General features: G+C 62.2%; 2 protein-coding genes across 6 annotated transcripts; both read left to right on the plus strand.

Annotated features, from left to right (window-relative positions):
* The first annotated feature begins 659 nt into the window (after nt 1-659).
* Nucleotides 660-4,282, plus strand: GNG8 (G protein subunit gamma 8). 5 transcript variants are annotated; one of them, XM_049621108.1, is made up of 3 exons: nt 660-707; nt 3,813-3,898; nt 4,085-4,282. In XM_049621108.1, exons 2-3 carry the CDS (start codon nt 3,815-3,817, stop codon nt 4,211-4,213), a joined length of 213 nt encoding a protein of 70 aa, XP_049477065.1. In that variant the 5' UTR covers nt 660-707; nt 3,813-3,814; the 3' UTR covers nt 4,214-4,282. The 5 variants fall into 5 exon arrangements, with proteins under 5 accessions (XP_049477065.1, XP_049477061.1, XP_049477060.1 ...); XM_049621104.1 differs by lacking the exon at nt 660-707 and adding an exon at nt 1,525-1,871; XM_049621103.1 differs by lacking the exon at nt 660-707 and adding an exon at nt 1,894-2,134.
* A 5,467-nt stretch (nt 4,283-9,749) lies between these two features.
* Nucleotides 9,750-13,540, plus strand: PTGIR (prostaglandin I2 receptor). The gene is made up of 2 exons (XM_049621096.1): nt 9,750-11,306; nt 12,376-13,540. The coding sequence occupies exons 1-2, from the start codon at nt 10,539-10,541 to the stop codon at nt 12,760-12,762; spliced, it is 1,155 nt and encodes a 384-aa protein (XP_049477053.1). The 5' UTR covers nt 9,750-10,538; the 3' UTR covers nt 12,763-13,540.
* The last annotated feature ends 5,336 nt before the right edge of the window (nt 13,541-18,876 follow it).

An 18,876-nucleotide genomic window follows, 5' to 3' on the forward strand; every position in this document is an offset into this window, starting at 1 on the left:
CCCCCGGCGTCTGGCCGCCGTCAGAAAGCAGGATAGGAGATTGGGTCGTCACCCTGGCTTCCCCCACTCTCAGCTGGGTTTCCTCCTTGGGGGCGGCCGGGGCCAAAGTCGCTGATGGAAACCAGCTGCGGGAGGCGCAGAGGCTCGGCGCACGCCCAGGCCCCTCCCCGGCGCCGGCAGACCCCGCTGAGGGGGGAGGACGAGGGCGCCCTGGCTCCCCTCCCCCCTTCCGCAGCCGGGCCCGGGGCCCTGGCACGTCCGGCGCGCCTGATGCTTTCCAGATGTGAGCCCGGTTCCCTTCCCCCACCTGGCCCTGTGGCTTCCGCGGGGTGGCGGGGGGAAGCGGGGAGTCAGGGTCGGATACCCTCAGATCACCGGCACCCGGGCGGTGTCCCCTCCCCGCTCGGCTCGCGTCCCCATCCAGTCGGCCAAAACCGCGTAGGGAAGAAGGGCTGACGGCGAGGAGAAGCTCCCTCCGGGGCCTCCCCCTGCTCCCCCAACGCCCGCCCCTTGGGGCGCGCCTCTGCCAGCCCACGCCCCTCCTGGCCCGCCCCCCCGGACGCGCCCCTCGGGGGAACCCCGCCCCTCGCCACGCCCCCCAGCATCGCCCCTAGGCCACGCCCCCGGGGCCCGCCCCGCAAGCCCCACCTCCGCCACCGTCCCCGGCGGGAGGCTTGGTCTGCGAGTTGGTGTCTCCGTGCGCTTCTGTGCGTGTCTCTCGGGTGTCGCTGTTTCTCGGTCCCTGTCTCGGCCTCTCCATTTCTGTGTGTCTCTCCTCTATCCTGCATGTCTCTGTCTCTCTGTCTTTGCGATCCTCGGCCTGTGTCTGTCTCACCTAGTCCCTAGGTCTCTATCTCTCCAAATTTGTCTCTGCGTCCCCGTCTCTGTCGGCCTCTCCCTGCATCTCTCTCCCCTTCTCTTTGAATTTCTCCTGTCCCAGTGCGTCTTCAGTTCTCTCCCTCTGGCCTGCAGCCCCGCCACCCTGCTGTGTCCCGGCGTCCCTCCCAGGTCTGCGTCCCCCGCCGGCCCCGCGGGGACGCCCTGCCCTCCCAATTTGCACCTCCGCCTACGGCTTTGGTGTCGGCGGGCCGCGGGCGCCCCCGTGTGGCCATCGGGGGCTGTCACGAGAGGCCCGAGGGTTGGGTATGGGCGCCCCCAGGGGTGTGACCAGTGCAAGACAGAGACCCTGTGGGTGCCCCTGGTGACCCCGGGGAACGGCGTGCGACGCCAAGAGACTGTGTGAGCGTGTACTACCGCGAGCTTGTGACGTTGTGTGTGTGGCTGTGTGACCTGGTGACATTTTGTGACAACCAGAAATGGTGTGTCTGTGAAACCGTGTGTTACGCAGAGAGGCTGTGTGCGACTGAGTGTGTGACATGAGAGGTCGTGACACGCAGGTGGCTGTGGGGGACGCCGTGAGGCTGGATGTGCCTGCGACACCATTTGGGGGACTGTGACATCAGGAGGCCGGATGTGACAGCGAGAGGTTGTAGGGCACAGTGTGCAACATGGGGAGGACACGAGGGCTGTGGGGGTCACAGGGTGACAGGGTGAATGAGTGTGACACACCCAGAGGTGGCGTGAGAAGGCAGCGTGACGGGCCCCGGGCAATGGGTGTGACAGAGGGACCACGTGAGTGTGACCGTGTGTGTCCGCCACGCTGGTCAACTGTGAGAAACTGACGATGTGCGACACACGGCAGGTGGGACAGCGAGAGAGGCAGCGCGCCACTGTGCGGGGCACTCGGAGATGACAATACGAGAGAGACCTTGTGCGTGTGTGTCCTTAACATACTGGGTGACGGTGAAAGCGCGGGTGAAGTTGCCACCGGCTGTGAACACGACAGAGAGAAGTTCCAACTGCGTGTCAAGGTGTGTGACGTCTTGAGACGTGGCGTGTGACGCGGCCGAGCTGTGTGTGCCCATCTGAGACAGCGTGTCTGGCTGCGGCGCGTGAGGCGGCATCGGTGATGCTGGGCCACACCAGGAGAGACGGGGAGCCCCCGTGCGTGGCGCTGGGGGGAGGGGGAGGGGCCGCGACTGTGACGAGCGAGCGCGGGTCAGTCGTGAGACTGTGTGGCCCCCGCCGCCGCGCGCGGGACAGAGCGTGCACGTCGATCTGAGGGACGGCGAGGGTGAGCCTGTGTGCTGGGAGGGGTGGTCTGTGACCGGACGACGCAGGTGGCCGGCGGGACGGGGTGGGAGAGCACGTGTGCTGGAGGGGCCGCGCGGGACCCGCATCCGAGGTCCGGGGGACATGGGGACAAGTGCAGAGCGTGCGGCAGGCACCCTTGAAGACTGTCTTTCCCTGCGAGTGAGCGTGTGCGTGCGTGTTTGAGAGGGACAGAGGCAGAGATGGAGAGGGGGACGGACAGAGAGAGGGGACCCAAAGAAACAGACCCAAGGCGGTGGGGGGGGGGGAGCGGGACAGCGGTGGTGGCAGCAAGGAGGAGGCGGGCCCTCAGGGGCTGCGCCTCGGGGGAGGGGGCGGGGCGGACTGGGGGAGGGGGGGAGGGGGGGAGGGGGACCCAGACTCGGTCTCCCAGGCTCTGCCACCTGCCTGCCATCCCGGCCCTGAGCAGCAACAGGTAGGAGGCTCCGGTCTCACCCCACGGCGGATCCCTCTGCCCCATCGCAGCCGCCATCTGTCCCCCTAGGAATGAATGAATGCGTGAATGAATGACTTCCTACGTCTGCGTCTCCACCAGCCTGTCTCTCCCCAGCCCCTCCATCCCCCTCTCTCTGTCCCCCTGTCCCCTCTCTCCTCTGTCCCTTTATCCATCCCCCCCCACCCCACGCCTCTCTCTGCCCCTCTATCATTGTGCCTTCCTCTGTCCTTCCCTGTGCCCCTCCCTCTATCCTTTCCCACCCCCTCTCTCCACCCCTCCTGGACCCTCCACCTCCCCTTCTCTGTCCCTGCCCTGTCCCTTCATCCCCTCTGTCCCCCCCTGGATCACTCTTTTTTTTTTTTTTTTTTTGTCCCCCTCCTTTTTCCCCCTCCCCCCCCCTCGCTTCATCCCCCCACCCCTCTCTCCCGCGCCCCAGTCTCTTTATTTCTTCCGTGCCTCGGTCTTTCTGTCACTCTGTGGCTCCCTCTGCCCCTCCATGTGTCCCTCTCTCCATCCTCTCTGCCCCTCTCCCAGTCATGGCCGAGTTGCCCGCCGCACCCCACCCCCAGCCCTCTCTCGGGCGGCTAATGAGCAGAGGCGCCTTTGAGGTGGCCAGGCCGGGGGTGGGGGAGCTCCCCAAGGGGGCCGGAGGGGGCAGCTGCTGCCAAGGCCCTAATGAGGCCCCCTCTGCGCCCTTCCCGCCGCGATCTTAATTCCTTGTTCTCCCCGAGCCGCCGCTAATTGGCCTGGGGAGGGCCCCCCTCCTGGCTTATGCTCTGTCCCCGGGGGCTGAGGACACCTGGATCCCGACCCAGCACCTGTGGCCCTGTTCTTTGGTCCCTCCCTCCACCTGCCAGGCAGCCTTATCACCGGACTTCCCTCGGGCCTTCCCTCGCCCGTCTTTGTCCTTCCCTCCATCTAGGTACCCCGTCTCTGCACCCCTCCATCCCTCCTCTGGCCCCTCTGGCCCTCCCTTGGCCTGCCTCTCGGTCGCCCATCTGTAGGTCCCTTCATTCCTCCTCTTTTCTCTGGTTTCCTGTCCCTCCCTCCACCTCCGGGCGCCCCATCCGTACGCCCTTCCATCCACACCCCTGTCGCCGGGTCCCACTACCGCTGCCACCCCTACCTGGGGACCCCGGCTTGTCCTAGCCTACCCCGTCAGCCCCTACTCCCGCCCGGCGTCTAAACTCTTCCCCGCCCTTAGCCATGTCCAACAACATGGCCAAGATCGCGGAGGCCCGCAAGACGGTGGAACAGCTGAAGCTGGAGGTGAACATCGACCGCGTGAAGGTGCGGGGTGGGCTTGGGGAGGCCGGAGGGAGCTGCGGGGCCGGGGGCCGGACCCCGCGCTGTTGGAGGCGGGGCCCGCGGGAAGACCCTCTCCGGAACTGGGCGGGACCAGGGGGCGGGGCCGGGAAGGGGCGGGGCGGGGCCGGGGCCTTGGGCGGAGAACGGACCGCGCCCCGGCGTCCGCAGGTGTCGCAGGCGGCGGCCGAGCTCCTGGCCTTCTGCGAGACGCACGCCAAAGACGACCCGCTGGTGACGCCGGTCCCCGCCGCAGAGAACCCCTTCCGCGACAAGCGCCTCTTTTGCGTCCTGCTCTGAGTCTTCGCGACAGCTTACCCCCTCCCTCGCCAAAGAGTGAATCCAATAAACGTGGCGGCTGTGGTGGTACCTGTGCTTTTGGGGAAACTGAGGCACGCACAGAGCTTGGGGCCATCACGGGGGACCCTGTCCCTCCACGGCCCTCCTGAGTGTGTTTGGAGTGTGTTGGGGGTGAGGATGTGTGGCGTGGGGGGGGGGGGGCGTTGTGGATGGGGAGGGTGTACCGGAGGAAGTGAGCACCCCGGACTCTGACCTGCACTGGGCCCTCCGCGACCCTGAATTTATTTAATCATCCCCACAGCCCCAGAAGGCAGCTGGCTACTTGCATAGTATCCATTTTGCAGGAACCAAAGGAGGTTCCCTCACTCCAAGTTACACAGCTGGGAGGTAATGAGGGGTAGACTGTGGCCTCCAGCGCTGAACCCCCGAACCCCTGAGCTGGCCCCTCTCCTCTCCAGGAGCCCCCATGCCCACCCCTCCTTTCCCTCTCCCTGAGTGACTCCACCCCCTGCCACGGGCTTACCTCTGTCCGTAGCACTGACCTCTGTTCATTCATTTGTCCCGTTCATTCTTCCAAGCCCTCCCTGAGGACCTACCTACCTGCTCTGTGACCAGCCCTGTTCTGGGTGAAGCCGGGGACATAGCTGGGACCGAGACAGCCCTTGGCTTTGCCCTCTTGCGGCTCAGAATCCAATAGGAGACCCAGACCTGTCCCCAGATAGTGATGACCCAGACAGGGCAGGGCTGGGGTCGGGGAGCTCCGAGGGAGCGCTTGACTCAGGTTGGGCGTCGGGGAGGGCTTCCTGGAGGAGGGGACATCTGAGCCGGGACATGGTGGTAATAACACTTGGGGACCCAGAGGAGAGAGAAGCGTGGCTGGAGGGAGAGGAGACAAATTGAGGTGTGACGTTCCTCCCTTCGGTGGTTATTTTCTTTGTTCTGGGGACACAGGGCTGCCTCAGTCACAGTTCCTGCCCTGTGTTTCTCACTTCACACATTGGTGGCCCACAGGACATTTATAGCCTGCAGTTATATATATATATATATATATATATATTTTTTTTTTTTTTTTTTTTTTTTTTTTTTTTTTTTTTTTTTGGTTCTCTACTTTTGGCCTACATAACGTTTAAAAATGTTCTTGACTTGGTTGCCAAATTGAAAAATAGGAGTACTTCGCATAAAAGTCCTTATTTCTGGCTTCTCCCAAATCGGAAGTTCTGGTGACCTCAGGCCTGCCTGAGCCCTCGGGGTGACCCGGAGGCTGGGGGATGGGACACGGGCTTCGGGGTTCACCAGAGTCTCCGCCCCTGTCCTACCGTCTCCTGGTCCCAGGGGGTTCTTACCGCGGCGTGAAGAGAGTGGGAAATGTCTTGAAGGTCGAAAATGAGGAGACGCAGACCGCAGACCCGGTGAGGTGGCTGGAGGGCCACTGAGTTAGAGACACCCCCCCGCCCCCCCCGCCCCAGGGTCCTCACATACTTACTCTTCTCTCCAGAGTAACACCTGTGCTCCTCAGCTTGGGGCTACCGGGGTGGGGGGGGTTGCTGGACCCCTGGACCTGGATGGAGCCCCCTCACTGGGCCTCCCCTCCCTAGAGGGGGCCATGCGTGCTTCTGGCGAGCGCTCCATTATTCACATCGGATTGGGGTCCCCTGGGCCCCAACTCTGAGCTTCCTGCTGGATCGAGGCAGAGGCTTCTGTAATTACATCTCCCTCCTGCCTCCCACCTCTCAGCCGGCTCCAGCCCCGGTTGCATCATGTCTGTGGGAGCCCCGGGGGAGACTGGGGACAGAGAGAGCCAAGGATGAGCTGGGGAGGAGGGATGCCGGGAGGGAAGTTGCCAGAGGATTCTGGAATTTCTCAGACCCGGCCTCCTTGCCTCTTAGAACCTGAAAGGCGAAGGAATCTCCAATTGCAGGACCTCAGAGGGCCGGCATGCTGGAGTCTTTCAACCCCGGGGGGCCAGAATCCTCTTCCCCTGTCCGGCTAGGATCCAGAGCTCTGCACCTCACGAGCGTGAGGATCTCTTGAGCCTAGACTGTTGGGATTTTTAGACCCTTTCAGCTTCGAAATCTTGGGGCTGTATAGCGGAGATCCCTTCTCCTGACTTCCTGACCCCATGTGGGGAAGGGAGGGCGGGCAGGAAGGGAGGTCTACCTGGAGGAGGCGGGGGAGGCCGGATGAGCCGGACAGAGCAGGTCCCGGGCGACCAGCATCCATGCGTGCAAATCTGGATAATCTTGTTAGCGGGTATGACTCGGGAGCACCGGCTTCTGGTGACCCGCTGCTCTATCCGGCCAGCCCCAGCTGTGAGGTCAGCTCTGCGGTCAGAGCCAGGCCAGGAGGCAGAGAGGTGACCGCCTGGGGAAGTGATTGCTGTCAGCAGTCCCCTCCCTCTTCACCCCCAACCCCGAGGGCTGCCCCTGCCAGGCTGTCTTCCCTCTGTACCCCACAGGCCCTGAGCAGTGCTTGGTTCTGCTGAAGGGGTCTGGGGGCGGGGTGGCCCCGAGCCACAACTGTGACCATCACTTCCTTGGAGTCCTGTTTCTGAAGCCCCAACCTCACTTAATTGTTGGATAACCCCTTCCCCCCCCCCCCCCCCCACAGACCCGGTTTATCCCCATGTTTCAGACGTGGCATCAGGCACAGGGCGGTGACATCGCCTGGCCAGTGGGGGCTTGAGGTGGGAGTGGGGGCCGACGGATGAGCTCTTCCAGAAGCGACTGGAGGTGTCGGGAGGGGGCTTGCAGGACGGAAGTGAGGGGCGCACCCCCCACCCCCCGCAAAGGCAGGGCAGGGACGACAGGGGAGAGCCCCCTGGAGCAGGGGTGAGAGGCAGAGTCTGGCGGGTAGGCAAGGGCCCATTTGCGGTGCAGGAAAGGGCGGTGGGCAGAGGAAAAGGGCCTCTGACTGAAGGTGTTGGGACCTGCCGATGACGGACAGGTCAGGATGGGCACACAGCGGCTCCTTGCAGCAGCCAGAGGGCACAGGAGGACAGGAAGGCTTGGCAGGTGTCAGAGCTGACGCGACTGTGCTCACTCCTGTCTGTGCGTGGGGCGGGGAGGGGTACAGGGTGGGTCCATCCTTGTCCCTTCTCCCTGGGCAAGGTCAGGAGACTGGGAGCCAAGAGAGGGTTGGGCCCAGGGCAAGGGGGGGACGTGAGTTCAGCCGCAAGGCCAGATGCGGCCCAGGCAGGCAGCCGGAGGCCTTGGCCAACAAGCAGGGGTGGGGGAGACCTGGGGGGCCCAGATGACTCAGGGGAGGGCCTGCCGGTCCAGGCTCCAGCTCTGACCTCCCTCTCCCTCCCCCCTCCCCTTCCGCACACTGAGGGGGGCCGTGCCTCGGAGCCCCTCTGGGGCCCTCCCCCTGGGCACACAGTTAAGCGGGTGGGAGTCTGTGGAAGGAATAACGACCGCCAGCAGCTACCTGAGGGCTGCCTGGAGGCGGGTGGGGTGGCTTCTGCCCCCACTGTCCACACCACGCCCCCAGCAAGCGCGAGGCAGCCACTCGAGGAAGGAGGACATCGGGGCTGAGCTAGACCAAGTCGTTGTCCGGAGTCACACAGCAAGTGGCCGGCGGGTGGCGGAGGCGGGGGGGCTTCCAGAACCCGTGTCTTCCCAAGACGCCGGGCAGCAAACCTTCCCTTGCAAACCGACGCGGGAGACACAGCCACGAAGAGGCCCATGGGCCCGTGGTACCCAGGCGCCGACACCCGCAGCAAGACGCGTCAGCGGACACCGATGGGCGAGTGGACCTTCGAGGAAAGGGACACCAGAGTGCACACACACACACACACACTCACAGCGCTCTTCCAAGGCTCACCCAGGTGACACTAATCCCACACAGACCCGCACGTGAGGGTCACACGTCCACCACGGTCCCTGGCACACCCCGCCCCCCGGTGCCCACCCCACCCCACCCCCGGCCCCACCCTGCCCGGGTTCTGTGCCGGCCGGCGCCAGCTGTCCCTGGGCTGTCCTCTCCTCTGCCCCTCTGTCCGCGGTCCTTCTGGGGACGCCTGAGTCGCGTTCGACCAGTGCGAGAGGGAGGAGGCTGACTCACCCCCCCGGGACGGCTCCTTCCCACGGTTCCCCCGCCCGTGGAAGCCGCCTGCCCCCTCATAGCACAGCTGGGGTGACCTTTCACCCCAAGGCACCTGCAGGAAGAGGAACCCTTTGTGGCCCTTGCTGCAGGCGTGGCCCCAGCTGGGCAGGATGTCAGGGTTCCCGGAAAGTAAGTGGAAGTGTGTCCAGCACTGACATTGGCCCCGGGACAACCGGCCCCCAGTGGCACAGGTGGATAAACTGAGGCCTGGAGGGGGGGCAGGGTGTGTGAGGCCTCACTGGGCATGAGAGCAGAGTGGACTTCCTGAACGCTTCACGTCCCCAGTGGGGATAGGAAGCCAGTGGGAGGGAGGCTCCAGGAACCGGAGCTACCCCCGCCCCCCACCCCCCCAACTCCCCTGATGCTTCGACAGGACAGAAGCCTGCCAGGCGTCATCTTTCATTAATATGATACAACTTCCTGAGTTCCCTCTGGTCTGTCTGGGGACCGCAGAGCATGGGGCGGTGGCAGGTTGGTGGGGGGGGGGGACCACATAGCTAGGAGGCCTGAGGCCCATACACACGGGCGCCCCCCCTCTCAGAGCCTCTGCTATGGCTGGAGCTGAGGCCGGAAGCCAGGATGCCAGCTGGGCACGGGCGATAGGGAGAGGGGGAGAAGGGGTGCGGGGGTTGTGGTCACTGAGGGGCCTGGGTACAGAGAGGGGAAGTCTGCAGCTAATCCCTCCTGACCTTGGACATGAGGCAACACGGGCACAGGCTCTCTCTTTGTGACAAAGGGGGCTCTGGGATGGGCCACTGGCCGCGGTTGGCCGCCAGGCCCGTGAAGCTGGTGTTAGTGGTGGGATGGGGACAGGACAGTTAGTTAGTTAGTTAGTTGTGGGACAGGAGCTCAGGGCAAATGGAGTTTGTCATCCCTCTAACTCAAACGGGCCTCCCCTAAGGGGTATCCGACAGGGTCTCGGGCCCTTGGGGGCGGGGAGGCTGAATGGGGAGCCGTTGACTCAGTGGGAACCAGGACCCGTTACCGGCTGTGCTGGCAGCTGGGACACGCAGGCCGACCACACTGGCCCGAGGGTGGCGGTGGCCGGGGGTGTGTTTGGGGTGTGGGAGAGAACCATGTGACAGTGATGTTGGAGTCTTGGACTGCTGTCTGTGGCCAGAATTATTCCTGGAAGTCAAGGTCACCAGAGCTTGGCCTAAGGGCCTGGGATTGTTGGAGCAAGAAGCCGGAAGGTGGAAGGGCGCTCCCCTTTGGTGCTCTTGGAAGCCCTGGGTCCCCCCCAACCCCCCACTCCCTCCCACACCCAACGGCGGGGACACCAAGTCCCAAGTCCCTCGAATCCCTCTTCCCAGACTCAGCTGGCTGGGTGAGCTTGAAAGTTGGGATGGGCTCCAGGGACTGGCATTTTTTCCTCTGGCTCGGCCACCTCCTTCTCCAGCCTTCTGGAAGGAGCGAATTGTGTCCGTGGAACAGAGATCGCAGTAATGCCTGTAAAACACTACATCGGGGAGGAATTTCCTGGTCATTTCTCAATCCCTGGGCAGTGTCCTAACCCCGGGGCCCGGAGCCCAGAGTGGATCCCAGAGGCCACCCCCAGACGGCCTCTCGGACCGGTCAGCTGTGCCCCTTAGGTCTTGTCCCGGTGTGCCCCCGAGTGTGACATTCAGTGGTCCCCACGCAGGGCCACCGGGGAAGGGAGAAGAGCAGAGAGAGACCCTCCTGCGAGGAAGTGGCAGGTGGCTCAGTGAGGGCACCTGGACCGGGCAGAGGAGATGGACAGAGCCCGAGGTTGGGGAGGGGTGCCTCTAGAGCAAGCAGGGGAGGGGAAGGCGGGGCAGAGGGAGGAAATGAAAAAGCCGGGGCCAGGCGAGGAGGGAGGGAGGGAGGGAGGAGGAGGAAAGCAGGGAGAAGCTGACACACACAGACCAACACAGACAGACACAGACCTCGGCTGACAGGAGAGCGGGGGACAGAGGAGGCACTGAGAGAGAAGGCAGACAGAGGTGCGGTGAGGAGGGGAGGGAGAGGGAGAGGCAGAGGCAGAGAAGGGGTGGGCAAGGGAGAGGACAGAACCGGGAGAGGGAAGGGGGAAAGACAGGGAGAGAGAGGAGAGAGGCAGACAGACCGACCGGTGGACCTTGGGGTTGACCATGGGGAGGGCGGTGGGCATCTGAGTGGGGCTCGGGGGGGGGGGCAGACCCGGCTCCCCCCCCCCCCCCCCCGCCCCCTCGGGACCCCTCTAGTCCAGGAGGCAGGGGGGATGGCGGATTCGTGCAGGAACCTCACCTACGTGCGGGACTCGGTGGGCCCAGCCACCAGCACCCTGATGTTCGTGGCGGGCGTGGTGGGCAACGGGCTGGCACTAGGCATCTTGGGGGCGCGGCGACGGTCACGCCCCTCGGCCTTCACCGTGCTGGTCACCGGACTGGCCGTCACCGACCTGCTGGGCACTTGCTTCCTGAGCCCCGCGGTGTTCGTGACCTACGCCCGCAACAGCTCGCTGCTGGGCCTGGCCCGGGGCCGCCCCACGCTCTGCGACACCTTCGCCTTCGCCATGACCTTCTTCGGCCTGGCCTCCACGCTCATCCTCTTCGCCATGGCCGTGGAGCGCTGCCTGGCGCTCAGCCACCCCTACGTCTACGCCCAGCTGGACGGGCCGCGCTGCGCCCGCCTGGCCCTGCCTGCCGTCTACGCCTTCTGCACCTTCTTCTGTTCGCTGCCCCTGCTGGGCCTGGGCCAACATCAGCAGTACTGCCCGGGGAGCTGGTGCTTCATCCGGATGCGCGCCACGGAGCCGGGCGGCTGCGCCTTCTCGCTGGCCTACGCCAGCCTCGTGGCCCTGCTGGTGGCCGCCATCGTCCTCTGCAACAGCTCCGTCACCCTGAGCCTCTGCCGCATGTATCGCCGGCAGAGGCGCCACCAGGGCTCGCTGGTGCCCGGGCCCCGGGCGGGAGAGGACGAGGTTGACCACCTGATTCTGCTGGCTCTCATGACGGGCATCATGGCCGTGTGCTCCCTGCCTCTCACGGTGAGTCCTCTCCGCAGCTGGAGGGGGAGGGGGAGGGGGAGGGCGGCACCCGGCTCTGTCCTCCAGCGGTTGCGCCCGTTTCACGGATGGGGACGCTGAGACCCTCCCCCCCCCCCCCCCCCCCCCCCCCGACGAGGCCGGAGGCTTTGTCCGTGGCCAAGCAACTCCCAGCTTTCCGGAGAAGTCTCCCCCCCCTCCCCTCCCGTGCTTCTGCCCTCTTGGACCCCTGCTGACCCCTGGTCTCCCAGCCTTGCACATCTCCAGCACCCCTCCAAACACGCCCCAACCTTCCCCTACCCCCGTGGTGATGACAAGGTCCACGGTTCATTGCGCGCTTGCTCTGGGTCCACCCTGTGCTCTGCGGTTTACAAATTCTCTCCGGAATAATCTTCAAATGACCCGTTGCACCCATTCCACAAACACTTAGCAAGGAACGGAACAAAGTTCCTGTCCCGTCGCTATTTTTACCGGTGGAGGGTCATGTGTCTTGCCCACATTCACACAGAGCCAGGTCTGGACCCCAGATTCCAGGGTCTGCTTCCCCCGCCCCCCCACCCCGGCCCTTCCCACCCCAGCCCCACTCTCCCAGCCTTGCCCCTTCCCTGCAGAGCCCCTTGCCTGCTTCTCCAGGGAACTGGAACGTGGCAAGGCCACCTGGTCATCCGGCCCTGTATTCTGGGCCTCGGCTTCTCTTTCTGTAAAATGCGAGGGCTGGGCTAGATTTGGGGGCCATCCAACCTTAGGGGGCGGGGGTTACGGACAACTCAGAGGCTGGAAGGTGTGGACACACACACACACACACACACGCAGGGGCCACGGCCCCGGGACACACCCACACAACCCCAGCTCTGTCCCTCTAGGCTGGTACTTTCCTGGGACTTTCTCTCCCTCCGCGCCCGGATGCATTTCTCACTGAGGTTACATCTTATCTTATTTCCTTCCTTTTCTAAAGGGCGCCCCTCCCTCATTCCTGCCAGCGACCCAAGTGGAAGGAGGGGCGTGAGGGCGGGGGTGTGGGGGAGGGTGGGGGGTTCACCGATGCTTCTTAATGCCCTCGCCCTGTCCCCAGGTCCGAGGCTTCACCCAGGCCATCGCCCCGGACAGCAGCGAGGTGGGGGACCTCCTGGCCTTCCGGTTCAACGCCTTCAACCCCATCCTCGACCCCTGGGTCTTCATCCTCTTCCGCAAGGCTGTCTTCCAGAGGCTCAGGACCTGGTTGTGCTGCCTCTGCCCCAGGCCTGCCCACGGCGACTCGCAGACACCCCTCTCCCGGCCTGCCTTGGGGAGGAAGGACTCAAGGGCCCCCACTGCTCTTGGGGGGAAGGAGGAGAGATGGGTGCCCCTGTCAGCCTGGGGCGAGGGGCGGGGGGGACGCTTACCCCAGGCACAGCGATCCGCCAGCACCACGGGAACGTCATCCAAAGAGGGGTCGGCGGCCGCCTGCTCCCTCTGCTGACCCGGCTGCCGCGATCTCCTGCCCTGTGTCCCGGAAGCAGGAACCGGACACACAGGGGCGGCACGGCCGCTGGTGGACAAGCGGGGATGGGTCTCGGGGTCCTTGTCTGCTGGAATCTCGACCCCCTGAATGCGGGGGGTGATCAGCTGCTATTCCCCTATGTCTCCTTCTTCAGGGTGGCCACGGCAGGCTCTGGGAGAAGAGGGAGGGACAGAGGGGACGTTTGTCCTGGAACACAAAAAGAACAGGTCTCTCAAAATAACTGGGGGCCTGGCCGGCCCGCTCTGGTCCTCGCTTGCCCATCTATCTCACTGTCTAAATATTTAGAGGGCAGGAAAGTTCCCAGAAGCTTCTGTGCAGTCAGGTCTGCTCTGGTTCAGGTTCTGGCTCTGATCCTCATCCCTTCGGGGTGCTTGGCTGGCCCGCCCCCAAACCCCAGGGGACATCCCTGCCCTCTCCCAGGCCACTCCAAAAGCCACCCTCTCTGCTGCCTCATGAGAACCAGAGATTCTTGGACGAGCTCCCTGCCTCCCCTCACTCCTGATTTCCCATCAAACGTGGAAGAGATGGGGCGGGAGGGGGGGGTGGAACCGGAGGAAGGAGAGATTGTCATATGCTAGGTGGCACTCTGGACACGTGCCTGGGAAGCTGCATGGCTTGGTGGCCTGCGAGATGTGGACTGAGGGGGCGGGAGCCCGGGTGCCGGCAGAGACGAGGGCGGCCCGAGGACAAAGGCACGGGAGTTACGGATCCCAGGGACCACCCGGGCACAGGGACGCAGACCTAAGTCCCTGTGCCTGTCCCTGAGTAAACAGCCGCCCGCTTACTTACAAAGCCTGACCTCAGCTCATGTGTCCTCGGAGCCCTCACAAAAATGTCATTGATTCATTCCACAAATAGCGGGCACTGACTCTGCAGGTATTGGAGACCCTAGACCAGTCTCTGCCCTGCCCCGGGACTCCCCTGGGGTGATCGCCAGCCTTCTGGCTTCTGGCTTCAAGGCCGTCGCCTGCCCACCGAGAGGCCCGAGATCAAGGGTGCTTGAGAGGGAGCTGACTGACAGGAAAGGAAGTGGTGTTTGGGGTGGTAGGCGGTGAACAGAGGGACAGCCGGGACAGCCTTTTCCCCCCAGCCCCTCCCAGTTCCCCTTTGTAGTTGCTCTAGGGTTAAACCATAAACATGTACCTGGGGAGGGACCGGAGAGGGAGGCATGGGCCTCCCATAGAGATAACAGCAGCTGACATCATTGAGTCCTCTGCTCTGTGTGTGTGTGTGTGGGGGGGTGCACCCTCTCTCCAGCCTGCTCTTATTGGAGTCTTTCCACAGAAGCTGGAGTCAAGGCCCAGAGAGGACAATCGCCAGCCTTGGGTCACACAGCGAGGAGGAAGCACAGTCTAAGGGTGCAGTTGATCTTTCTATCTCCGGAACCCAGCTCGCTTGGCTAGTGGCGGTGCCTCCCTGGGCCCTGGCTTCCTTTTGTGCAGAAGGGCGATGATAACGTAGTATTCAGTTCACAGGGCTGTGCTCAGGATTACCCCGTTCCCCCAGGAAAGCAGCGTAGCACAGTGCTTTCCTGGAATAAATACCCCAAGACGCGTTACTGTTACTGCCGTCCTTGCCGCTGCTATTGTTGTCTGTGGCTTGAAACGTGGGTTGAGAAGAAGCAACACTTTGCTTCCGTTGTTTCCCCATTTCTTTTCTTTTTTCTTTTTTTCCCCAGCCACTATGATTTGAATCACATTACCGGAGAAAGAGGGGTGTCTGGGAGAGTTAAAAAATAGGTCCAGACGATCGTCTTTAATGGCCATGGGCTTCCTTTTGGGGTGATCAAAACATTCTGGAACTAGGTAGCGTCGATGGTTGTACAACACTGAAAATATACTAAACGTCTCTGAATTGTACGCGTTAAAATGGTACATTTTATGTTATGGGCATTTACCACCACAAAAAAAAAAAATGCTAAACAAAATGCTAACGTGATGCTAAAAAAATGCTAAAAAAAATCGAGCGTGTGTAGAAACTTTTATGACAGTCTTGCCAGAGTGACCTCTTGGTTGAATTTAATAATCAAAAACTTGACTTGTACAAAAACCAAACGGGGGGCCAAGAAACATCAGGTGGTCTGGCCTTTGTCGCCAAACCTGGCCCAGCCTCAGTGAGAACCCACCCAAAGGGCCCTTGGAGGGCGGTGGAGAAAGGATGGGGTGGGGGGTGGAGGGATTGCAGAGGCGCATTTTGGGTTGGAGGCAAGGGAAAGGGGGCCTGCCTATCCAGGCAAGACCCCCAGGGGGCGCCCGTCTCCTCTCTCTGTGCTGTCTAGGAAAGTGGGTCAGTTCTATCTGGCCTCTTAGGGCTCCCTCAATGGCAGCACAGGGCTGGGCAGTTGAACCCACAGCTTCCAAGCCTGAGGTGGGTGTTATTGTCATCCCCATTTTTCAGATGGCTTTTTTTTTTTTAATGTTCATTTTGAGGTGGGGGAGGGGCAGAGAGTGGCGGAGAGAGAATCCCAAGCAGGCTCCGAGCTGGCGGTCATCGCAGAGCCCAAGGTGGGGCTCGATCCCACCAACCGTGAGATCATGATCTGAGCCGAAATCAAGAGTCGGACGGCGCCCCTTGGGGCTGGTTTTCTGCTGGTTTTTAACCACCAGGTCTGACTTCTCAAGAGTCTGTCCCCCCCCTCTGCATCCCACTGTTCAATCGCCGACCCCATCACCTCATCTTCCAGGGGGTTTTCAAGCATTCCTCGCCCCAGCTCCCAGCAGCCCCTCCGGGATGATTTGGAAACTCCTCTCCTGAAGCTGGTGTCCTGACCCCTGACTGCCTGTGTATTCTCTTCCACAGTCCCCGGCCGAGCGGTCATACCCCTGCTTGCCAAGCTCCGAGGGCTCCCTCTGGTGGCGGCCAAGGGACAGCTCCCTCCCTGTCTTCTCAGCCACAGCAGACAACCAAGGTTTCCCCGAGAGCCTGCGCAAGACCTATGTGGCCTCCACCCCTTTGTTTATTGAGCTCACCCTTCCTGGAACAGTGTTTCCCCTTTTCCAACCCTCAAAAGCACCCTGGCCCTTCAGGTCCTGCTTAAACTATTCCTTCTCCTTTTTTCTTCTTAAAAATTTTGTTTTTAAGTAATCCCTACACCCAAAGTGGGGTTTGAACTCACAACCCTGAGATCAAGAGTTGCACGTTCCACCAACCGAGCCAGCCAGGCGCCCCACTCCTCTTCGCAGAAGACTCACTCACTCCTATCTCAGCACTCTCGGCACTTTTTGGGCAGGTCGAGACTGTGGTGCTGGGGACACGGCAGTGACAGAGAGGGCCCTGGCCCTGTTCTCCTGGGGCCCATAGTCCAGAGTGGGCGGGGCTGAGAGATGGGGGGTGGGGTGCAGTCTACGGGGACACCAGGGAGGGCTTCTTGGAGGAGGGGGTGGCTGAGTGGGACCTGAGGATTGCCAGAAAGTGAGCCCGGGAAAGAGGAATGTTTCTGTCGTGCTCAAGGTGCTGTCTCTGGCCTCAGCCTCCTGCTCATCATTAACTCAACAGATTCCCTGGAGCCCCCTGGGTGGGGGGAGGGGGCCCAAGGCTGCTCTGTGCCTGCTGGGGATATGGCAGTGATGGGACGCCACCTTGGCCCCATCTCACCCACTGCCCAGTTGGACGTCGTCACAGAACTAAGCCTCACGATAAGCAGAAAAGATACAAACTTGCAAGCTGGGATGTGCTGAGAGCACAGCACAGGCAACTGGGAGAGCAGAGCCGGGGGGCCTGCCTAGCGTGGAGCGGGTGCCAGGAAGCGAAGGAGACTTTGTTCATTTATAACTTCATTTTAGTCATTTTGGACTTCCTCTGGGAAGGCACTCGGCCTGGCCCACAGATGGGACTGGTGCGCGCGTACAAACACACACACACACACACACACACACACACACTGGTCTCCACCAGGGGCAACTCTCGGGGGCTTTCTACAGCCATTGCCCCACCTGCTGGTCACACTGGGGATGACACTTAGTGGTCCCAGTGGCCACTACCCCTGGGGGGGGGGGGGGGGGGGGAAAGGGGGGGGGCCCGGGGGGGGGCCCCCCCCCCCCCCCCCCGCCGCTGGGTCACCTCGGCCAGTCACCTTCGAAGGACAGGTTTGAGCTGGCCTGGCAGACCTGCGAGTCTGAACTGGAAATGATTCCCATTCCAAACATCTCTCTACTCGGGGCTGGAGTCAGCTCCCTCAGTGCCTGCCTTGTGTCCATTAGAAGCTCTGAGTGCCGTCTACGTGTCTTTGATTAATAAAGAATGGGAAAGCGAAGTCATGATTATTTAATAACGCAGCCTGTCTGGGAGTAAAAGTCTTTCAAAACATAGGGCCCAAGGGGGAAAAACGATGACAGGCAGTAGAGCAGGGCAGGCAGTGCGAGGCGAGGCGGTGGTTAAAAGCATTGGGTGTTTGGGAATCCGAATGATCTGGGGTTTGGGGACCCGGTTCGGCCACGTCCAAGAGGTGTGGTGCGGGAGGCTTTACCCGCCCGGGGCCCTCCAGATTTTGATCATTATTTTAGGGCCAGATGCCCCGGCGCAGAGCATGTGCACCCCAACTGGGTGCGGAGTCTCGTTCGGACTCAATCTCGCCCGTGCGCCAATTAAATGAGACGTGTCTAGAAAGTGGTTGGCACAGCCCTCTGAGGTCGGTGGGTTTTTTTTCTTTAAATATATTTGTTTAATGTTTACTGTTGAGAGAGAGCATGAGCAGGGGAGGGGCAGAGGGAGAAGGAGAGAGAAGTGGACTCACTCGAAGCGGGGCTCGAACTCCTGAACCGTGAGATCATGACCTGAGCTGAAGGTGGACGCTCAACTGACTGAGCCACCCGCACCCCTATTTTTTTTTAAATACCAGTTTTATTTATTTTTTTGAGAGAGAGAGGGCACAACCGAGCGGGAGGCAGAGAGAGAGAGAGAGCAAGAGGGAGAGAGAAGTGGGATTCACTCGAAGCGGGTCTCGAACTCGTGAACCATGAGATCATGACCTGAGCCGAAGTCAGATGCTTAACCGACTGAGCCACCCAGGCGCTCTGAAGTGGATGTTTTTATGATCTCCCTTTTATGGGATCATTACTATTTTCCATTTTGCAGAATGGTAAACTGAGGCCCACAGGTTATCAGGTAGGAAGTGGCACAGACGGACCGACCTTGAGGTTTGGCGAGCCCGCGGACTCTCTGTAGCGAGGGCTCACACGGCTTGGAGCCCAGTTCCGTGGGTCACCAAAACTTGTCTTCCTCTCAACTGGGAGACCAGAATTTTCCACAGGTGTCCTGGCAGCTAAGAGGGGAGCGGCCCCCTCGGGGGGGGGGGGGGGGGGGGGGGGCAGGCTCTCATCCATCACACCCCACCTTCTCCGCTGCGCCAGAAGGCAAACCACAGCCAGAGGGTAGAAAAAGGGGGCCCAGAAGCTGGGGCTCTGGAAGAATGGCCTGCTGCTCCCGACTTGCGCACCCGCGGCGCTGGGCTCCGGTGACTGGCCCACGGCGGGAAGGCCCAGCCCTGGCCTGATGTCTCTGCCACCAGGAAGGCCCCCGAGGTTGGGCCCCGCTGCTGGCCTTCTCTAACCTCCGAGGCCAGGGATGGGGCAGCGAAAAGTAGTTGTTTTAAAATTCCACTCGGTTCAGTCCCTGTTTCCCCCCTGCCAGGTGGAGGAGGTGGAGTGTGGGCGGGTCACAAGTTAGACCCTGTCCCTTAACGGTTCATCCCCTGCACCCCCGGGGAACGGGGAGCAGGTGGGATTTGCAGTCGGGGGCGGGGCTCATGTTTGGCGGAGAGGATGGTTCCGCGCCTCCCCTACGGGACCACCGGACCCCAGCCCTTGTTTCTTCGTACCCCTGTGTCGTTTGGGGCTCGTTTCAAATCTCGTCCCGCGCCCTCGTGCCCTCTCGCCCTCTCCCAGTGAATGTCACCTCTTCCCCAGAGCACCCTGAGAATCCCCCAGCTGGGCCTCAGTCGGCTTGCTGTTGCCAGCTTGGGTCTGCCTCCTTGCTGTTCCCTGGGACAGCCTCCCTCCCAGTGTGAGCGCTCATCCTTCGGGTCTGGGTCTCGGCTTGACGGGACGGGATGCTCTCATGGCCCGAACTGGCCTC

The sequence above is a fragment of the Panthera uncia genome (genome assembly GCF_023721935.1).
Source record: "Panthera uncia isolate 11264 chromosome E2 unlocalized genomic scaffold, Puncia_PCG_1.0 HiC_scaffold_19, whole genome shotgun sequence".
Lineage (NCBI taxonomy): Eukaryota > Metazoa > Chordata > Mammalia > Carnivora > Felidae > Panthera > Panthera uncia.